At 44.4% G+C, this 23,456-nt stretch overlaps 1 protein-coding gene across 1 annotated transcript in view; it reads left to right on the top strand.

The window, feature by feature from the left end:
* The window catches only part of LOC146809856 (cytosolic phospholipase A2 gamma-like), a 1,073,925-nt gene that overhangs the window by 964,395 nt on the left and 86,074 nt on the right, over positions 1 to 23,456 (top strand). Inside the window, exon 13 of the mRNA XM_085616718.1 lies at positions 9,328 to 9,464. Coding sequence (XP_085472844.1) covers positions 9,328 to 9,464 — 137 coding nt within the window. The remainder of the gene's footprint in view (positions 1 to 9,327; positions 9,465 to 23,456) is intronic.

Genomic DNA, 23,456 nt, shown 5'->3' with positions numbered 1-23,456 from the left:
GCGATTTGCCACCTGAAAGCTTACCCTATCACCCTTGACGTTAGCAAGGATCATATCAGCAAACACGTCGAACACCTCCACCAGTCGCATCCCCAACTCTACAGCCGCTTCGGCCCCGTGTTCATCTTGAACATGCTTTATAACGGAGGGGAGCACGTTGATGGATGAAGTGCCAAAACATTTCAGATATACCGCTGCTAACACCTTGCCCCTTGTGTTACAATCAGCTAACCCGGGAAGCAAGTCTTTAGGCATACTAATAATCAAAATCCAGTGTTTCTCCACAGGAGAGGTATTTGGAAAAAAGCCTCTAATTGTCCAATTTGTTCAGCAAGCCAATAAGGTAACTCATCCTTATTCTGTGGACGCTTGCACATCACTGAATTAGGTGACTTGTAGTTACAACACCAGTTCCAACAGGTTTCTCAACACCGCCATGGGGTCCCACCTGAATGTTGTGCATGATGTACTGTATAACAGCCCTACGTACACATCTCAGAGACGTATGAAATACACAAAGGTCTGCAATTGTAACAGTCAAATAACATGGGTGTGGCGTGTACCTAGCCAAAATGGGCCACGTGGCCCCATCTATCGACAAAGGTCCTAAGCAGACCGGCGATACTGGGTGTTGAAGGACACCATTAAACCAAATTTGGTGTTGCCTATAAGGCTGATAAGCATGAGGAAGGGCCATGGCAGTGTATTCATGAAACAAATCATCTGTTCATCCACTGCTGGAAAGGTGTCCCAAGAATAAAACACCTCGAAGTGATAAGTTGGAGTCACTCCAACTTCAAGCTTGAAAAAAACCTATAAAACATCAATATAATGAAATGAAATGAAATGAATGAAATGAAAGGGGATTTATAAAGCGCGACTGCTGCCCTAAGGCGTCCAAGCGCTGAGTAGAAAAACCGGTTCACTGAGTGACTAGCTAAGGGAGACAAGTGGGGAATTAGTTCCTGAACAAGAAAGTTTTTAATTCCTTGCGGAAGGAAGGGAGGATGGGATTGGATCTAAGAGATAGGGGAAGTGAGTTCCATAGTTTGGCGGCGTTGAGGGTGAAGGCCCTGCCTCCTGCTCTTGACCTCTTAATTCTGGGTACGGTGGCTAGAAATGCGTTAGTTGAGCGCAGTAGTTTCCCGGGGAGGTAGGGAGTGAGAAGAGAATGATTGATCTCCGGGTTTGCTCTGTGAAATGCTTGATGGGATATGCATAGGGTTTTGTATTTTATTCTTTCCCTCACCGGGAGCCAATGGAGTGATCGAATTCCCGTTTTGGCAGATTCTCTTCTCGGTATCTTAAGTAGCGTACGTGCAGCACAGTTCTGGGTTCGCTGTAGTTTTTGCAGCACGTATTCAGGGGCTCCCAGATAGAGAGCATTGTTGAAGTCTATCCGGGACTGGATGAGGCCCTGAATGACCACCTGTTGGGCTTCGAAAGGTAGGAGAGGCAGAATTTTCTTCAGCATCCGGATGATACCGAAACAAGTTGCTGAAGTTTTGGTAGCCTGGGTGTTCAGAGTAAGTGAGTTGTCGAGCCACACTCCCATGCTTTTGATATTCTCCTTCGGGGTAGGTGGTTGGACTAAACTTGGGGGCCATAGCCGGTCGAAGTCAGTGAGGGTGGAGGGGCCGAGGAGCATGACCTCGGTTTTATCCCCATTTAATTTTAATGAGGATGCTGTCATCCATTTCCTCACCTCTTCCATGCAGGCCGCTAGGTTGTCCCGAGGGGGCCCGCTGTTCTTCTGTGCCAGGGAGACCACCAGCTGGGTGTCGTCCGCATATGAAATGATTTTGATACCATATTGGCGGACAACCTCAGCCAGCGGTCTCATGTACACATTGAACAGCGTGGGGCTTAGGGAGGAGCCCTGGGGTACCCCACAATCCAGGGATCTACTGGTGGAGCAGGAGTCGCCGTCGAAGACCTGGAAAGTCCTTCCGCTCAAAAAGGAGCTTAACCAGTCAAGGGCGGCCCCGGCGAGTCCCAGATGGGATAGCCGGCAAAGAAGGGTTTTGTGGCAGACAGGGTCGAACGCGATGCTTAAGTCCAGGAGGACCACTGCCACTGATCCCCCTTGGTCCAGGATCCTCCTGGATTCCTCCGTCATGGCTAAGAGGGCTGTTTCTGTGCCGTGTTTGGGACGGAATCCGGTCTGGGTGGAATCCAGTAGCCGGTTCTCTTCAAGGAATTTAGTGAGGTGAATATTAATATGTTTCTCCAAAATTTTGGCTGTCCAGGGTAGCAGGGAGATGGGACGATAGTTATTTGGGTCATTCGGGTTGAGGGTAGGTTTTTTGAGTAGTGCTCTCACCATCGCCTGTTTCCAGGTTGGGGGCACTACGCCCTTTAGTATGGAGCTGTTGAGGAGTTCCAAGATAGTGGGGAAGATGACTTGGCTAACCATGTTCATCGTTCGGGGGGGTGCAGGGTCGCGGGGGGAGCCAGACTTTATTTGTGAGGCCAGGGATTGGAGTGAGTCTGAGTCCATTAGTGGGAATTTGTTTAGCGTTGCTTGCACGGGGGATTCATTCAGCGTTGGAGAACAAGGTTCAGTGGCTGTGGGTTCAGGTGCAGGGGTTGAGAATGACGAATAGATTTTATTTATTTTTTGGTAAAAGAATTCAGCTAACTTGTTGCATCTATCTATGGGGTTTTCGGCTGGGACGACCGGGGCGGAGATCTTGGAAAGGCTCTTAACTATTTGATAGATTTCTTTTGGTTTAGACTTGGCGGACATAATCTTCTCTCTAAAGTAGGTGGATTGGGCTGTATTGATTTCCAGTTTATAGGTCCTGATGGCTTCTCTATACCTGATTTTTTCGACGGGGTCGTATCCCATGCGCCATTTTCTTTCAAGTTGTCTACACTGCTGTTTTTTCTTCCTAAGCTCATCTGAATACCACGGAGCGGTTGCTCGCGCTCTTTTTAGAATGGTTCTCCTCATGGGCAGAATGGAGTCGATGGAGTCCTCGATCCATTTGTGGACTTTGCTATTGTCAAGTATGGGATCTTGGGATAGAGACGGCTTTGTGGCAGATAGTAGATTTGACCATTGTTCCAGTGGAAGCTTAGACCATTTCCTCATTTTACGTGGTATAGGAATGGGGGGAGTGAATTTGTGGATCTTCCAGTCAAGGGGGATAAGAAAGTGGTCGGTCCAGGGGAGATGTGTGATGGTGCCGACCGAAAGGTTGGGGCAATTAGTGAAGACAGGGTCAAGCAGGTGGCCCTTGTCGTGGGTAGGGGACTGGATTAGTTGCTCCAGTTGAATCGCAGCCAGGCTTCCGACTAGCTCCCTAGTGGTACCGTCATTGATGTTATCAAAGTGCATGTTGAAGTCTCCAAGAATCGTAAAGTTGGAGGATGACATTACGTATTCTGCTGCTAGCGGAGGGAGTAGGGAGTGAAAGTCGTTAAGTGAGCCTGGGGGACGATACACGAGGGCTCCTGTTAGACTGTCATTGGGGGTGAATTTCAGGCAGAAAGCCATGCTTTTGCAGTCCTGAATTGGGTCTGGGGTACAGTGACAATGATACTGGGATTTATGAATGATTGCAATGCCTCCTCCCTTACCTTGCGTGCGATCTCTGCGTGAGATCTTGAAGCCAGGAGGTAGTGCTTGGATCACATCGGGGTCACAATCCGGAGTCAGCCAAGTCTCTGTTAGAAAGATGGCATCAGGTGCCCGGTCTTCTATTAATAGGGAGATATCTGCACTATGTTTTGGCAGAGATCTACAGTTTAAAAGTAGTAAGGAGTAATTTTGCTGGTCCGATGTCTGCTGAGTGCTGTTTAGTCTGTTTAGTCTGGCGTTGCAGGATTGGCAGAAGGATGGGAGGCTTAGGGGGTGGTAGCGGTGGAGGCAGCGAGCTTCCCTGGGGGGATAATGTTTGAGAAGATCAGCTGGGTTATATTGAATCATGGGACGGAGGACAGGGGGGGTGGCCCCTGTCCCCATCAGGCCGCGGACAGGCGCAGACGGGCTTGCCTTTGGCGCGCCCTTGGCGCGCTGGCAGCGCGCCCGCAGTGCGCGTCTGCTGTGCGTCCGGGGGTGGCACATGGTTTTATGGGGAGGGGGGAGGCGTGGCCTCACGGCTGTGGGCGTGGCCAGAGTTGAGTGGCGGAAAAGGCGGCAAGAGATTTCAGACCCGCGTCAGCCCTTAGCTCGGCTAAGGAGGTTACACCGTCACAGTTGTCTTCAGAAACAGAAGTGAGAGTATTGTGGACAAGCACAAGCACTAATCAAGCGTCTCGCAGATAAGAACCAGACCAAAATTTGGCGGCGCCATGTTGCAGGGATTCCACGCATATACAGAACAAATCCCAAAACTGACAAGCTATAGTGTCTCATTCGTTCTCCTCCAAATATCATGAAGCTGCAAATGATTAGACAACCCAAAACACAACACTCCCGACTCTCTCAGAAATCACGGGAGCAAGACATACTCTTTCTCTCATTCACTCTCACTTGTCCACAATAAGAATATGCTGTCACTGAAATAGTTCAAAATGTTTATTTTAACTATCGTGCTCTACAATACAGTATATGAGCCACTACCAGCAGGAAAATGCATAAGCTCAGCACAGTTAGCATTGTTACAATTCCATAGAATACAAAGGGAGAAGTCATTATATAAAGACTGTGGAAAAAAGGGCACTCAATCCTAACTATCCTCCCCTTGACTAGAAGAAGTTTATTGTATAGAAAGGAAGATCCCTAGGCTTTGACAGCAAACTCCATACCTTAAAGCCTGGATGTAAGGTTAACATCATAGGACCACCAGAGCTCTTCTCCACGGAACGGCTTTCTCCAAGTGTGTTAAAACAACATGCAACTAAGTAATATCAAAGCACGAGTCTTCAGTATTGCAGCTGTGTTTAGCATGTTATGTCTAGGTGGTAGGGACTGACCAGAACAGAATAACAGGGGCATTGTTTATCGACTTTGCACATCGTGTTCAGATTAAACTCCAGGAATGGCAGAGAATGCAAAAAGCAGCCCGTTCTCATGAGAAAGACACAAACAGATTCTTGCAAAAACAAAGTCATGTTGTAACATGCGCAAAAGCAGCATTATGGCAGCAAAGCTTGTGCTCACTTAGCAATGTCGACGATGTCCCTACGGGCAATATAACAATGGTGATGTAAATTACGATGGTTGCACCCTGAGAGTTGAGCACACAAGCAGACAGCAGTGTCACATTCTATCATCATTGCATTAGTCCTTTCTAGAGCCTCTGGGTTTTTGGATATCCAGTGAAGTTAAGAGCATTTCTTACTCTCTTAGGGTGCTTTGTACATTTTTAACGCTGCATGGTTTTGTCAAGACCAAGTCAAAGTGGTGGAGTCATGTGTGCCAATAGCATGAATAACTTTAGAGTGTGTGTAAATGAGCATGAGAGTGATGGTTTATGCTGTTAGTGTATTAGTGTGCTGTTTCATGATATGTGGTGATGTTGTTGTTTGCTGTGAAGGAATATTTTTATGGCCTGATTCTGGGCATCATAATATGTTTTTGCTGCAGGGTGAGTCTGTGTGTGTGTGGGCTATGGTGATGGACTACCCAGAAGGCAAGGGTTCTGGCCGTTGCTCTTCCTTGCCCGACCAGTATCCAGTGTCCATCTTTAGCAGTAGATGCTTGGGCAAGTAAACTCCATGGATTATAAAGACAATGTTTTGGGCTATAATTGTCTGTGGCTGCTAGGAGATGGTGAGGAAGGGCCACATTGAAGGTGTGGGGTAGGCTGGGAAGTTCCTTTGTGGCAGTTGAAGGTCCTTCAGAGGTGGAAAACAGTGGGTAAGGCTATAATTTACTTGGTCAGCAGGAAATCGAAGGGATGAAAACACTGAATGCAATGTGGAGACTATGTCACTCTTCTGTGATCGTCCTGCCCAGGGAGAACTGACTGCTATAGTTCAAGGCCCTACTGTGGCAGGAAAGTGTGAAATTACTATGGTTGTCTAGAGAAGGTTGAAAACGGAGAGAAATAAGCACTGAAAGCATGATGCAAACCTGGCTAGTCCTTTATTATGTACCAGGGCATTCATAGTTGCACCTGGTAGATTTTCCTTGCCCACTAGGCAGGCTAGGTATTCCAAGTTACCATTTGGAGTGGCAAAAATTGACAGGTGTCCCATGAACCTCTTAAGAAAGGACCTGGAAGGAATCTACATTAGGAACAAGTATTACCTGCCAGAGATTGCAGGAATTTTTTAGGTTCCTCTAACCCTTCCAAAACGTGAACACACACAAGACAACTGTATTGGTGTTATTAGAAGCTTTTAATAAAGGCCACAGAGGTGCTGAACATATTGTAAATTATGTTAGCAAATATCACAAGAATTTTAGTGACAAGTGATGAGCAGAGAGTAAATAATACGAATCAAGACAACGTGTTATTCTATGATTCCCCTTCATTCTAAATCTTTGTTAATTATTATTAGCATTTAAACATTTGCCATTGAGACAGGGGCAGTACATTAGTTCATACTGTGTGGTACAGGGAGGCTGTTCTTTGGCTGTGAGAATGCTCTGGGCTGTTTCTTCCGAATTAACTCTGGCCAATAGACCTTTGTAAGAGCCTGAGAGGAAGAGGCGTTAAAGCAATTTAAATCTTTAGGTACAGTGTGACCACTAGGACCGTACTAAAAGTCTTAGTCAGTAACTTGAGGTAAAAGGTTTATTACAAACTTAAAGCCAGACTAATATGAATCAATCTCAAAAACATAGAATAAAAGTGTAAAATAACCAAAGTGAGACCATAGCGTCTTACAATATTGCTCCTCAACAGCAAAGAGCATATCAGGATCTCAGTAGCTGCAATATAAAAAATAAGGAAAATGATTTTATGACTTGTTGAATGGTTTCAATCCTACTCCACATGAATGGAAAAGATTTGCAGCATCTACTAAACCCTACACTAAACTAAGGATAGGGGAAGCCCTATTGAATCAAGGTATCAAGAAAGATGTCAGCATTAGAATCTCTGTAGAAGTGCAATAGGTAAAAAGTCATATATAGCATAAAGTCACACAATCAGTGATAACTAGAGGGGTGTGTACCTCTCCAAGTCTTAAGTGAATCTGTCTAAACACAAGGTGCTAATACTAAATACTAATTAAAATGCAAATTCGAGAAAACATGAACTCATACACATCATAATGTTTTCCAATTCCCAGAAAAGAACTTGGCACTTTGAATTCTACTCTCATATTCCAATCTCCGCTTCCAAAGTGTCCATGGTTCCCTCACTCTGGTTACCTTTCCTTTTGTTCTTCATTAAAATCATTTGAAAGATGCAGAAAAATAATTTTAACGTTAGTGTTGACTGTCCTGACTGTAAGCTGAAGGCCCACAATCACTCTAACTTAACCTTTCTCTTTTAAAAACATATTAGTTCTACAACATACATATAATCCAATAAATTAAATCTTTAATAGCTAATCAATCTATATTGTGCTCTACTCCTATTTGTGGCACAATAATTAATACACGTGATTTTAAGGAAAAACAACAACTGGTCAGAATTTGTAATGAAAGCATTAAACACACCTGTGATTCAGTCTCACTAATCCATGGAGAATGCACTGCATGAAATGCATTTTAGCTCACCACTTTATGATCTAAACATACAAAAATGTATATCAGCAATCCAGATGTCTCTGAAAAGGAAACATGTTAATATGCACACACATGTATATCAAAACACACACAGGATGCACTTTCTATGCCTTTGGTGCAACTTATCTCATCATTATTATTGCATCACACAAGTACATACTGCCACGTGTAAACCAAGTAAATACATATATATTAGGCATGGACAGTTAATTCTGTTCCGCTAGCGGAATTTTCTGAATTTGGGTAATTTTGAGTTCCGGGGAAAACGCGGAATTGCCAAAAATTCTGCGATCTGCTGCTTCGTGGAATTTTTTGCTTGTTCCCCCCGAGCACGCAAACAGCGTTGGCGAACGGGCGGAACAAGCAACTCCGCGTGTTCGTGGAATTTCTGCCTGCTCACAGAGATTTTTTACTGTTTCGCGGAGCGTTGCATAGCGCGACTACGCAAATTTCACTCACCCCTAATATATATGGCCTAGCAGATGTAAAAGGATGTAGCAAAATTGAGCTGCTCCACCTGCAAGCCCATTCGCTGTGTGTGAGACCATAGATTGTCATCAACTAGAGTCATTCATGGTGAAGAAACAATCTCCTTGGACTATGAGACGTGGCTCTCCACCTGTACCTCTACTGTTTCACAGACTAATCATGATAAAATGTACCTGTGACAACTGGCAGAGTGTGTGACGTATTCTATGGCAATTCATATAGTTATCCCCATAAATACGCATACCAAAAATACACAAATAAACAGTGATGACTACATGTACTAATGCACCCTCTGAAAATGCATAACACATAAAAAGCACGTTTTTATTTAGTAACCATCATCAAATAGAAATAGCAATAAGCATTAGCAGTAACTCTTTGGGAGCCTTAAGCCACAAATGTTTGGCTGACAGGTGCTCGGTGTACACCAATACATTAATAAACTATTATTAATTTCGGTACCAGATAGATAACCATCAAGGCTTTAAACTTTATGTCAATGCATTGTTAATCTCATAAATTAATTTACAGATTATCTCATTATTTGAGAGCTGAGGTCTGTAACCACTTGTTAGTCTTGGCATCTTTGGCATGCTTTCCCCAGACTTTTTGCCTCTACCTCCTGTATTTTTTATGCTGCACTTGTTTTCATTTTTGCTAGCTTGGAAGCTTTGGTTACTTTGTCACCGCTGATCAGTGTCAAAGTGCAAGTGCTCCGTGTGTAAATTGCTGTTACAATTGGTTTTCCCTGATTGGCATATTTGATTTACTGGTAAGTCACTGGTAAAGTGCATTGAAGAGTGCCATGGCCTGTACATCAAATGCTACTAGTGGGCCTGCAGCACTGATTGAGACACCCCCATGAGTAGCTCTGAAAAGGCGAATCAGACCTGTCACTGCAGTGTATGTGCACAGTTGTTAACTGCCATGTCGACTTGGCAAATGCACCCACTTGCCAGTCCCTAACCTTCCCTTTTCATACATTTAAGGCACCCCTATTGTAGGCCCAAGGTACCCCCCTTGGCAGGATGCAGTGTATGTGAAAGGTAGGACATGTACTGGTGTGTGTGACATGTCCTGCTAGTAAAATTTATTTAATTTTACTTTCTGAATGCATCGACTCATTGGAAGAACAGTACTGCATTGTATCAACACTATGAATATCATATTGTGATTTCTTGTTTATTGTGGATCTTATCCCACAGCAACTGACGAGCCTTACAAAATATATCTTATGGACTCTGGAGTAGGTATGATGACTCCTTTCCCACTGGCATTGCAAAGTCCACGCAATACAACTCTCATGATCAACTTTGATTACTGGCCACTGGATCCATTTAATGTAAGTATGAAGTATTATTTAATAGCAAATCTGACGCATAATCTGTTTCTTATCTTTTATCTTACCTTTCTGCTATGCATCATTCTCTTCCATATTCCACCCCCTATTTCCAAAATCACATTTCCTTTCTTTTATCCCACATGACGAAGCAAAGTCAATTCTTCCATAGAGAGGGTACAGTGAACGCTTAAACTAATAGTTACCTGTATGATTTTGGAAGCAAATATTTACATAGTTTGGAAGGATAAAAGGAAGCACAAAAGCAAGCAATAATAATATAGTACTGATACGATAGAATAAAGTGACATAGTGCATCTTGCCCGAACTCAGTTAGCAGCAATAGGGATAAATATATGACAGACTAATAAAAAAGTACAGTCCCAGTAGTAAAGTTGACCCTAAACACAGCTGATGTTCCGTGCATTTAATGTAGCTAATATCCTATCCATGATCCAAAATTATACAGTACTAATGAGATAGATAATGTGTCATAGTGCGTATTAGAAGAAACAAGTAAACACTTTTAGCAGCGTACCAATAAAAATACACACATCCACAGACAAATTGCCTTAGCCCTTAAGAAAAACAAAGAGATCATATATTTTAAGAGCGCCTCTGAGCTGAGGTACTAGGGTGCTATTGTGCTGTAATTTCTCAAGCATATTGAGATACATAAAATTAACATGTGACATTGTGCAAGTTGAAACAGCTAGAAAACATTCATCCACATAATACAAACTGCAATGGATCAACAAAAAATACATTTTTCTTAACCCCCTCTAACGATAATATTAAAGAACAATCAGGAAATAAGACATAAAACAACAGTAACTCATAAGGTACAAAATAACAGTGTTCACATTAAGACACCTAAGTGAAGGACAGACCCCATAAAAGTTAAAAAAAACATGAATCAATTAAACAAACCCAAGATCACATCTCCCACAAGAGGGGTACAGTAAATATTATCATCACACCAGGATACAACACTTTTAATTTGAGATAATGAGAGCAAGTATCAAGATATCTCAGATTGTATTTGAAGTAGTGTCACGTGGCTCTGTTAGCCTGGGAAGAAACACTTCCATTTTAACATGCACACAACTTTTGAAACACGCTTGCTTCCATGGCAGTGCAGGGTTAGTTTCTCCGAAACCACATTGCTTACAAAACCACTTCGCAAGTACACTATCACAACACCTTGAACATTTCATACAAGGCCTCAACACACATTGTGAAAATGTTGTTATTGCCTTCAAGAGGTGATGTTGGTATCAAAGAAACTATAAACAATGTCAGCTCTGCTGAAGCATCAACACGGAAGCATGGATGCAATTGTAATAAATACACCTGTACTTCTGTGCTCAAATTTGGGGAGCACTCAGCAGTCACTTGTAAAGTCATTGCTGTGTAGGCATTTCCGCTCAGCTGGTTCCTGCTCATCCCTCTGCAAGGAGGGATGTCCAACCTGTAACCAAGATGGGGACCTACATAACTTGCCTCCACTAAAAGGTGAGTTAGATCATTCCAAAGGGGATTCTTGGCAGAGCACACACACCCTAGGAAACAAGGTTAAGGAATGCATAGTAGGAGTACACTATACAAGTACTTATTTGCCAGCATATCTACACTGTTTTAGCACAGTATTTGAATTGTTTATTCTGTTCACAGTCCTTATTCTTCTAATCACTTTTATCTGCAACTGTCAATTTATAATTGCAGCACATAGTTTTTTTTACAAGAATCACAATGGTTCAATAAATATAGAAAACGTCCCTTTGTGTATGTTTTGTATATCTTTCCAAGAGTTCACGAGTGACTGAGTGAAAAGATGCTAGATCTGTTACCACGATTCCTGGGAGGGATCAGGATTGTCATATTCTGATGTTGCCAAAACCATTCGTTAGCCATCCAGGTTAGGGGGACTCATGGTGACACTGTGAGCTAACCGGCCTATGGGACAATATATCCTGAGGGGGTGCATAGAATCAGTCTTCTACCAATCCCAACGTTTATGTTGCCCAGCAAACGTGCAGTTCCTACTGGAAAGTGGAACCCGTATGACATGTTGTCGCCAACCATGGTAGTTTGGGTTCCTATTTAATGGATCACCTTCGTAGTTCTCTTGTGCTTACTCGAAGACCTCTAAATACCTCCTAACTGGAGACGTCCGTGGTGGTAGGGACTATGGCCCTCAGCTGAGTAGGTAACACCTATGAATTGGCTTTATGTTGTTCAAGCATGAACCTTTCTAAGGATTTGTTCACATTGTGTTACCCTTTCTGAAATGTATTCACAGTAATGTCTGGAGACAGAACTGATCCAATACTGAACATTATGGCAACATGGTCTCAAAATACGGATGGAGATGTTACCTTCATGGTTGAGGCTCACAAAGCATATAGGACAGAGGTGTTCTATTCATTGGTTGCATTCCCGGCAGCAAAAAACCCAAGCAGGTTATTTCACACTTACAAACAGGATGAAACACCGGAAAATTATACACCGTGCGCAGGAATAGAAATACCTTTAACATACCAAGAACACAGAAATTGGATTGATGATGCCCTTCCACACACAACAGAAAACGTTAGACTAGGTCCCCTTAGCAATGAGGGAACAACATGGCCAGTCTTAACCAGATACACACCGCATCCTAATGTATACAATTTATCACCAGTACATTTGCAGTTTCTATACAAACACTTAGGGCTTGATTATGACTTTGGTGGTGCAGCGCCAGGTCCGCCTCCCCGCCAAACCACCAAAGTCATGGTCAGGCTGCCTGCCAGATTAGAAGTTTCCTCCTATCTGGTGAGCTTTGTTTTTGACATTCCCATGGCAATGCCCTGAAAAAGGGCACCACAATAGGAACACAGAAAACAGTTCCTGCAAGGCATTCCGTGCAGGAACTGGTGTGCAGGCACACAAGAAGGCACATGTTGTCCTCCCCTGTGGGCATCCACAGGGCACAGAGGCACAAGGTTATCCTCCTGATCGCTGCAACACTGCCAGGGAGCAGTGGTTCCCTGGCAGCTGTGGTGGAGCAATTGCAGTCTGACTGCCCTTCTTGTAAGAGGTCAGTAGAAAGACCGCTGCGCCCCGTGAGTCTGGAGGTCCGTGAACCACCAGACTCATAGACAAGGCCTTAGTGATACTTTACGGATGTTTCACACAGTTCGTTATGCAAACATTACAAATTAACCCTGCATGGACAGCTCAAGCTGCCCAAACACAAATGGCTGCACCGGGCATCAGCCCGCAAACACTGAGTGCAGTCATGGGTAAGGTTCCCATCAAGCAGGAGGAGTTTCTGTTCTGGATTGCGCAAAAACTAGTCAGCTTGAAGCCATGTTTAACCATATGGGACTGAGGGAAAAACACAGTATATTAACAATATGCTTGCCGATGGGTATGGCTCCCCTTTTAGAAAACTGCACCCGACGGGGTAAATTTTTTGGACACACAGTACCCCTACATTGGCTGGTTTGCTGGAAATGCTTCAACTGATCCAGAATAAGTATGGGACACCACCTGCCCTGGACTTGGATATGAAACTGATGTGCACTTTTGCAGTGGTACCCGCCAATATCTTAAGCAACATAAAGGGGGAAGCAGGAGCGTTGGCTATATGCCAGCGTCTAAGGGATTTGTCTCCAGCACGAGTTACCTAAAACTATCAAAGTAACCTGTGCCACTCTCGGTAGAGATAATTAGGGAGCCAGACTTGGTAAACCACAAGTAACCATGATGACATTAGACTGCCTGAAAGGTATCAGGAATCAGATACTATTTGTCTCATTCCTTTCAAGAGTCATCCCCAAGAAATTCGGAGAGAGGTGGATGGTCAGAGTGCAGATCAGAGGTGCATGTGAAACCAAAGAAGGACTTACAATGCTCATCTGACTACATCACTAAACAGGAAGATAAACCTGAAACATCCAAATCTAAATTAAAAAAGAAGAAGGTAGCTGGACTTGATGTCAGGAATGCCACAGATATTGAGGATTTTGCTTCTGAGTGGGGAATGGCCAGTGACCATGCTGGACAGCCCGGCAGAAGTCACAATAGTTCACCATAACCTGATGGCTTGTCTGGTGGGGGTAGCACTGAGTGATTATTGTCATGGTGGAAACACCGGACACTAGGGTAAGTGCTCCACGTCGTTTATACAAAATACAACTCCAATTTGAGGAGAATGTGCCTAGAAACATTAATGTTCTCTTTTGTGAGGACTTAATATAAAGTTACAATATTCTTTGGGCTGAAAAGGATTGACCACCTGATTACGTAATGGATTGCCCAAACAGAGAAACATTAATTTTACCAGCTTTTTATGACCTCACACTAGAATAAGATAAGCATTCATATGTCAAGGAGTGGGCATTAGCGCAAGCTTCTGCATTATACAGCAACCATGTGAGGTGGGATTACGGTTCCCCTTACAATGAAATACCACTGAGGACAACCCCAAAACCTCACATACAATACCCCATTAAAAATGAAGAAAAAAACAAGTTAGGGAGACTCTCCCACAACTTGAATAACAGGGTGTAATAGAAAGTTGCATCTCTTCAATGAATAATCCCTTGTTTACCATGATGAAACCAGATCATTCATATCTTCTATTATTAGACTACAGACACTTAAACACAGGTACTCGCACATTTACAGTATAGAATGCGCACAGCACTCATAAATAACATAGTGCATACAAAATACAAAACAGAACTAGATATCCCGTATGGATTTTTCTGCCAAAATATATCACCTGGAAGCAGATATTTGACCGCATTCAGTGCGCTGGCTTCTCAAAAACAATTCTGTCAAATGCCACAATGGTATTGAACAGTCCTCGGTTGTTTTCAGCTAGAGTATCCAAACTTCTACAAAATGTTAATGATCTGGCTTTGTTCTTTGTTAATTACACCAGCTTGATTCTGTAAGCCCTTTTACCTATGGGCATCGCTGTACCCTGATCCCTTTCCGCAGCGCCTTGACGCCCTTGGGCTAAGTTCACGCTTTATGAAGCTTTTATTCATTCATTCATTCAGTACATATATTTGCTAGATGATGACCTTTCGGAGCACTTGACAAGAGTAGATCGCATCATTCTGGGATTTGCTCACATGTGCTACAAATTTAACTTTAAAAAATATAAAATTGTCTATCTCAATGCTCTGTTTTGGGATACAAGCTGTCAAGTTAAGGCAAAAGCCTGGCAACACATTTCTTTGAGAAATGTGCACTCTTACAACCTCCAACTACTTAAAGAGGTTGCAATCCATGTTGGGATTTCACAGTTTTGTCTGAACCTACATTCCAGATTGCTCAGAATGTGTTAAACCATTCTACGACTTGATTCATCTAGACTTCTCAAGCACACAATGGACCACTGAACACACAGAAATCAGTATAGGTGGTCATGCTAGCTTCTAAACACCTACCCACACATGTAAACACAACAAACCTGCTGATCCGTGTCATCACAGGGCAATCAGGGTACAACCACGTAACATTCAATGGAGGTGACACTGCACCAAGTGCATATAAATTGCATTTATACACCAAAGCTGAAATACGTTTTGCACCTACAGAAAAAATACTGATAGCGGTACAGACTGCTGTGGTAAGAGAGAGAGCACTGGCTCAGGGAAAACACATTATTGTTGTGATCTCAGTACCGACCCTAGATGCTGTCACTAGAGTAATGTTCTGAACGCAAAAGCATTGCATCCACATTGGATACAATGGGCTAACTCTTTCACAGCAACACATGTAGACTACAGATTTGACTCTACTCTGCAAACAAAAGCTTTTCTGCAGTATGAACAAAAATACCTTCTGCCTAATGAAATACTGACTCTAAAACAGTATGATTACATCATATACCCTGATGGTCCTGGCCCTCCTGCCATAGGCACAAAACATCAATTCTAAGCAACGTGTGCAGCAGCAAAAGAGTGCAACCAAAAGGGAGAATTCCATCCTGTGAAAACCGATACGCAGTCACTTGGTGACTGCACCACATAGCTGGCTGAACTCAAGGCTCTAATTTTAGCACTAGAGTATGAATCATGGATTCCCCACACTCATAGTGTGTGATTCATATTACTGTATTCTGTCTTATAGTGAATATATACACTATTGGAGCCAGAAGGAATTTGGAGACACAAGGGGGTGCACAATAAAGTACAAAATGATTTGGGAACAAGTGAAAGATGTGAAACACTGCTCGCCACGGACTCATGTAATACACACATTGTCTCATCAACGTGTTGGCGCACACGTTGCAGGTAATTCCATGACTGATAGCTGATGAAGCCGCTAAAGCAACAGTGTGAACGGCTGCAGTCACTGCAATAAATCTTTTCAGTGCAAGGAGATACACAAATATAATGGCGGCTGTCAGTGCTGCTCGCAATGACACCCACCAGCCAAAAGCCAAGTACTCCTACAAGTTAGATGCACAGAACATACCTTATGCTCACATTCCTGAAGTGGGTAATGCCTAATTCAGACTGCACATTAGGATTAATCCTAGCTGAACGCGAGGGTCTTGCATCAGCAAATGCAGGGGTAGCTGCTACAATTTCATTATTTACAAACAGACTAAGGACTTTGTCCTCAAATGCAACATCTGGCAGCAGGTGGAGGGTTCCCCTGTGACACATCCCCCACAGACAAACCTCTGGCTTGTGTTTACTTGGACCACTGCAGCCCTTTGTCATCAAATGGGGTTGAAAAGTACATCTTAGTGGCAGTGGGCAGTTGATGCCTGCTCTCGATTCCTATGGGTAAGGCCACGCTGGTCAGATGCCGCTTGAACTGTTACAAAGGATCTGTGAGTCTTTATCTTTATCAAGACGAACGACATAGACACCCTATATTCCAAACAGTGTTCAGGGTTTTCTAGGGCTTACAAAGAGGCCATGAAAAGTTGGGGTGTGACCATGTATTATTCCACAACGCGGTTGTGGAGAGGAAACACCAAGACTTAAAGCAGTCTTTAATAGCTAGGATATTAGGCTCAGATCGCAGTTGGGTCCAAATCGCACTAAACAATCTGACTAGAAAATTCCTGGGTGGTCGGACTCTGTATGAAATCCTGTTTGGGATAAAAATATGGGCCCTAGATCTTGACGGTCCCAGCACAGTGGTGACAGAAACACCATTTGATCTAAATTAATATCTGTCTGTTTTACTGGAACTGAAGAGTTTCAGGAATGGACAGAGCAACATCTAAGTAAAACGTACCACCACTAGTGAAGAGAAGGAAGTACCGGCATGGCCTGGCTGGATCCCGAAGATTGGGGATCTGGTCAGGGGGAAAATTGTGGACAAGAAAGTATTTTGCCTATGTTACAAAGCTCATGTACCTGTCCTGGCTGTTGAAGGTACCTGAACTCTACAACTTCCACTTCTTTCCGGTTGCAAGGACAAGACATTTGCCTCTATTGATCTGATCAAACTACATTATGTGGTCAACTCTCAACAGCAAGCCATGTGGGCTCTGGGTAGCTACCTGCCTGCTCTTACTACCAAACAGGAAGTTCGGATGGAAGCTTTAATAACAGATGAAGGGTCCCCTCTCCAGTGTGAGAAAAAAGTAAACAACAACGAAGTATCCCTTCTGCCTAATGCTGCAACAGCAACAACTGTACAATCAATCAGTACAAAAACTCAGATTTCAACTCGGAATCCTGTCAAGAATGTGGTTTACGTTCATGTACTACAGATAGAGTCATCTCCTAGTTTTACAAAACCTGATGGGCTGCAAAAAATAGATCAGGCTGCCTCTGGCTACTTCATCGATTTTGATGATTTCTCATCGGATTCATCTGATAAATCAATCAATAATTTGTAAAGCGCACTGCATACCCGTGAGGGTTTCAAGGCGCTGGGGGGGGGGATGCTGCTGCTATTGGTCGAAGACCAGGTCTTGAGTTGCCTCCTGAAGGTCAGCAAGTCTTCGGTTTGTCGCAGGTAGAGGGGGAGGGTGTTCCAGGCTCTGGCGGCTCGATGGGAGAAGGATCTGCCTCTGGAAGTGGCTCTCCGGATGCGTGGTACCGTGGCCAGGGCGTGGTCAGCGGAGCGGAGTTTCCTGTTGGGTAAGTAGAAGGAGAGCCGACTGTTGAGATAGGCTGGGCCGGTTTTGTGGAGAGCCTTGTTTGCGTGGATCAGGAGCTTGAAGGAGATTCTTTTGTTGACTGGGAGCCAGTGCAGGTTCCTCAGGTGGGGGGTGATGTGGTCGCTGCGTGGGACGTCGAGGATCAGGCGTGCAGAGGCGTTCTGGATTCTCTGTAGTCTGTTGATGAGCTTGGACGAGGCTCTGGCGTAGAGGGAGTTTCTGTAGTCGAGTCTGCTGCTGACTAGGGCCTGGGTGACAGTTGTCCTCGTATTTGTCGGGATCCATCTGTAGATCTTGCGGAGCATGCGGAGGGTGTTGAAGCAGGTGGAGGAGACTGCGTTGACTTGTTTGGTCATGAGAGTTTCGAGCTGAGGATGACTCCCAGGTTGCGTGCGTAGTCGGTGGGTGCCGGCGGAGACCCCAGTGGTGAGGGCCACCAGGAGTCGTCCCAAGCGGAGGGGTTGGACCCGAGGATGAGGATTTCCATCTTGTCTGTGTTCAGTTTGAGGGCCATTACAAAAAATGGGATGACCCAATAATGATCAAAGGACCTGGGTAAAGTATGATACAAAAAACAGTGGTCCTAGACCTTCATTTTAAATCAACCAATGATTTTATGAGCTATCGGATCATAAGACTTAATACATTATTTACAACATAAAAGTGCAAAACAAACCATAATCTGGGTCACCATGCATTTTATTTTCAAGTCAATTGGTGAAAGTCAGATAATTATATCTACATTATCAATTTAATAGAGAAAGTTGCTCCAGAGGAAACGTGCATAGAATTAAGGGTGCTCAAGTGTAAAGTTGTGAAAAAGGAGGATATTCAAAAGATAGCATAGAAGAGTTTAATATATCAAAAAACAAATTGGGACTGGTTGTAAATCACCGTCCTTAGGAGCCTGGCCACAAAACAGTCACAAATATATTGCAATTTCAATTCACATAGACTTCCATTCTAGAGTGGCACGTGGGGAATAAGATTCAAGATCCAGGCTCGGTTAAAGGGGCGTCGACGTTTCGACCCGTCTTATGGCCTTGATATATAATTAGTTAACCCACCGTTAATTGTGGTCTACTGGTCAGTAGTGTGGGGCTAAAGTACGTAAATCAATTGGTTTTAATGCGGCTAAACGTGAAGGCAGTAACTTGAAGACTAAAGAAGGTATAGAACGTAGTAAGAGTCAGTGAAACAACCACCGATGCTAGATATCCGGCTGGTAATGTACATACATTAAACGATCTCTTTACCTTAAGGCATATATGTCCAATAATTCTGGACATCTATGAGTCAGTGTACTCCAAAAATATTAAATTGGGTCCGCATACAGGGAGAATCCACTTACAACTGAAAGGATCAAAAACGATTATGAATAAGGGGATAGAATAAGCAATAGCGTCTAACAATACATGAAGATTCTCGAAAGATTCAAATCACCTGGGAACCGCTCTTTATTCGCGTCCGTCTACTGCCATGTATGACTGCATACTGAGAACAGCGGCCGGCGCGTGGACGTTCTAAACCGGGACCCGCGTCGACGTCAAGCTGACGCGCCCGGTGCACGTCAATTACCAGCGAGAAAAGACTATCCCGGTAACGGTACGTGACAGTATTAGGGAATGAAGAGATATCCAGAGAGGGGTTTTGGATATTCTACGCGTCAGATTGTAAGGGCACAGTGAAGAATAAGGATTATGAGCATACCAATGTTAAAAACGGGGACGAAAAATTATGTGCATAACACTGTTAAAACAGGGGGGCAAACCCTCCCAATAGGTATTCAACACGACAGTATGGCATCCAAACAATGAACAATTAATTCAAATGTCAACGATAAAAGAGTTAATTGCATGTCTAGAAAATGGCAGATAGACAATGAATAATTTATAAATGTCCATTCCGGGTAGGTAAAGAGGGGGAAAAATCACACATTGAATTCGAGAGAACAATACAGTGGTTATATTAAACCATTTACAAAAAGGAGAAAGGTTATTAGTATGTACAATGGTTATGTAAATCACTAAATGCATGCCATGAGTCTAATACATGTAGCAAACCAAACACGAAGTAAAATGTAAAATTACGTTCAAGTCGTGATGGAACAACATATAAATGCTAAAGTGTGTGGTACACTAGCTCCCTAGTGTGCTAAACAGATATGTGTGAGACCACTAACTCACTAAAATTAGCAAACTTCATCCATTACTAAGTACGGCTACTTGCCTCCTAATTTCCTCAAATTCGTTCAGGCCACGTGCTACCGTATCCAAAGAGTGTATTCACTTACATACTCGTTTGTTAAGGATTTTGGTGAAGTCACCCCCTCTTGGGTTAGGTTTGACTTTTTCAATCACCCACCATCTAAGACTTTCAGCTACGTGTTCAAAAGTGGTGAAGTGTTCAACTAAGGGGGCCCCCTGCACTTTGCATCGTATGCGACTGCAATGCTGGAGGATGCGGCATTTCACTCTCTGGATGGTTTGCCGTACATATATGAAACCACAAGGGCAGGAAATTCCGGAAATGACGCCACTAGTATTGCAGTTACTATGCTCATGTAGTGTATATGTCTGTTCATTGTTCGTAAACTCCATAATCTCCTTAGACAAAGGGCAGGCTTTGCATGAACCGCGCTTATGGTGTCCCATAATGGGTGGGATGCCCCATAGGGTAGTTTGGCCAGGGGTCCCTGGTGTATGTAGCAGAGACTTAACCACATGATCCCTAATATTTTTGCCTTTTCTAAATGCATGTAAGGGAGTGGGCATATTTCCCAACTCATCCGACACCAAATGCCAATGTTGGTTGATTGTCTTTTTAATAGCGTTACTCTTGGTGTTGAAAGTGGTCACGCATACTAAACGTTCCTCATTGGTGTTAGTTTTAGGTTTAGGAACTAGTAGGAATTCCCTGTGGTTGTGCCACGCACGTTTACGTGCTTGCTTAAGGAGTCTAATGGGATAACCTCGTTCACTCAATCTAGCTAGGAGGCCTGCTGACTCATCAAAATAGTCTTATTTTTTTGAACAATTCCTCCGTAGCCTAAAGAATTGGCCGAAGGGCAGATTGTCCCTGAGGTTACGGGGATGGTGGCTTGTGTGTTCAGTTTGAGGCAGCTGTCCTCCATCCAGTCGGCGATGGCCTTCATTCCCAGGTGGAGGTTGGATTTGGCAGTGGGGGGGTCCTTGGTGAGGGAGAGGATCAGCTGAGTGTTGTCGGCATAGGAGATTATGTGTTGAGGTCGTGTTGTCGGGCGATGCGTGCCAGTGGAGCCATGTAGATATTGAATAGCGTCGGGCTGAGGGAAGATCCCTGAGGGACGCCGCAGATGATCTTGGAGGCATCGGATCGGTACGGGGGGAGGCAGACTCTCTGAGTACTGCCGGAGAGGAAGGAGGTAGTCCACTCCAGGGCCTTGTCTCGGATCCCTGCGTCGTGGAGGTGTGAGCGTAGTGTGCGGTGGCAGATGGTGTCGAAGGCGGCGGAGAGGTCCAGGAGGATTAGGGCCGCCGTCTCGGCATTGTCTAGCAGGATGCTGATGTCATCTGTGGCGGCAATGAGGGCGGTCTCAGTGCTGTGGTTGCTGCGGAATCCTGATTGGGACGGGTCCAGGATGTTGTTGTCTTCGAGCTGACGGGTGAGCTGGGTGTTTACTATATTCTCGATGACCTTTGCTGGGAACGGAAGCAGGGAGATGGGAGGGAAGTTCTTGAGGTCGCTCGGATCCACCTTGGGTTTCTTCAGTAGGGCGTTGATCTCTGCGTGCTTCCAGTTCTCAGGGAAGGTGGCGGTCTCGAAGGAGAGGTTGATGATTTTGTGCATGTGGGGTGCGATGGAATTGCTGGCTTTGTTGAAGATGTGGTGCGGGAGAGGGTTGGACGGGGATCCGGAGTGGATTGTTCCCATGGTCTTGATTGTGTCCTCGATGCTCACGTTGGCCCAGGTTGTCAGGGTGTCGTGGGCAGTGGGGTGCGGTGGGTTCGGTGCAGTGTGGTCGGCAGGGGCCATCCGGGATCTGAAGCTGTCATGGATGTCAGTGATTTTCCGGTGGAAGAAGGTGGCGAGGGAGTCGCACAGGGCTTGCGAGGGTGGGATGTCGTTGGAGCTGGGGTTGGAGAGTTCCTTCATGATGTTGAAGAGCTCCTTGCTGTTGTGTGTGTTGTTGTCGGCGGTCTGAGTAGGAGGTCCTTTTTGCAGTCCTGATGAGGTGGTGGTAGTTGCGGATGGCGTCTTTGTGGGCAGCGTGGCTGTCTGGCGTCTTGTCGCTGTGCCATATGTTTTCCAGTTTCCGGCAGGTGCGTTTCGAGTTGAGGAGTTCCGGGGTGAACCAGCTGACTCTCCTGCTGGTGTCTCTGCTGGTGGGGTTTTTCAGTGGGGCGACGGTGTTGGCGCAGTCATTCATCCAGCGTTCAGGGGTGAGTGCACCTTCATCGGGGTTGTTGGGGTTCGTCGGAGGGTTGAGTGCGAGGTTTGTCTGTAGTTGTTCTTGGGAGACTTTGCTCCAGCAGCAGCGGGGGGTCTGTAGGGTGCGGTGGTGTGTGAGGGGTTTCCGGAAGGAGAAGTGGATGCAGTGGTGGTCTGTACAGGTGAGTTCGGAGGCGTGGCTGAAGGTGACGTGAGGGCTTGAGGAGAAGATGGATCTGGAAGTGCATGTGTTTGGCGGTGCGGAGGGCGTCGTTGGTGTTAGTTGAGATCCACCAGCCCCTCCACCTCTACTGTTTCGGTTGACACTCTGTGTTTTCTATCTTCGGTTAACAAATACATACTTTGTTGCTCTATGGTTAAACCTTTGGATTACAATTGGGTTCTTTTTTCTGGTCATTTAGATTGGTTTGGTGTCAGTCTTTTTCCTACTTCTAAATTGATGCTATTTTAGGGAGCACTCTGCAGTACAACTGGAAAACTTGGTTCTTAAACCACATTCGTCATCACACAGAGAATCAAAAAACATTTCAGCTGTTCCTGTTCCTGATTGTTGGGACTGTGATATTAATTTTTCTGCTCCTCAGTGGATGTCCCATTTCAAGATCAAATGGAGCATAGTACAATGCTTTGGCACACCTTTTCTTCAGGAACTCAATGAGCATTGGTTCCTATCCTTTCGGCCTGTTTTGCTTCACTACATACAGCCTGTTGTCGGCTGTGCACTATTGCGAGTGCCTTGGACTTGTGCCTAGGAACACAATTGTTGAGCCTTCAGACATAAATGTACTGGTGGACCCATTAAAGGCCCATTTGTATTGCTGTCCTTTGCGTATACCTTTGATTTTGAACACATTTTACAAGCCTTCCTGGGATGCTTCTGTTCCTGGTGTGTTGGATCTTGGCTCTGGTTCTGCAGACCCTTCATTAGCTGTGGGCACTCCTTCAGCAGATGCTGGATGGGAACACATTTGCCCCATAACACTGCTCCTAGGTTTGCATTTGGGATAATCGTCTGGGGTGGCTGGGAACACAAATGTTTCGTCTACCTCTCAGAACACATAAACAATTGGCTATGCCATTTGGTGGGAACTTTTTATTCGGCCTGTTTAACACCCTAAATTGTTTTTAAAAAATGTGTTTATTGAACAGCTTCTATATTTTTACATGGCTTTCTGTATGCTTTGGCATGCAAACTGTATGATTGCCTCCTTTAATATAATTTCATGGGTTTTTCTGTATCTTTTTATATCTATCTGCTGTAGCATTTTTGTGCAGAGCTTTCTTATTAGTAGATAGCCTTTAGTCGACTAATGTTCGAGGAGTGAGTGTCACGTGGCTCCGATAGGCATGGTAAGAAACACTGCCATTTTAACATGCACCCGTTTCTTAAATTGTCTTCTCTTTCACATGATGACTTTTGACACATATTT

This window comes from Triturus cristatus, chromosome 7, assembly GCF_964204655.1.
Source record: "Triturus cristatus chromosome 7, aTriCri1.1, whole genome shotgun sequence".
In the NCBI taxonomy this organism is placed as follows: Eukaryota; Metazoa; Chordata; class Amphibia; order Caudata; family Salamandridae; genus Triturus; species Triturus cristatus.
This window is presented reverse-complemented; position numbering and strand designations above follow the sequence as displayed.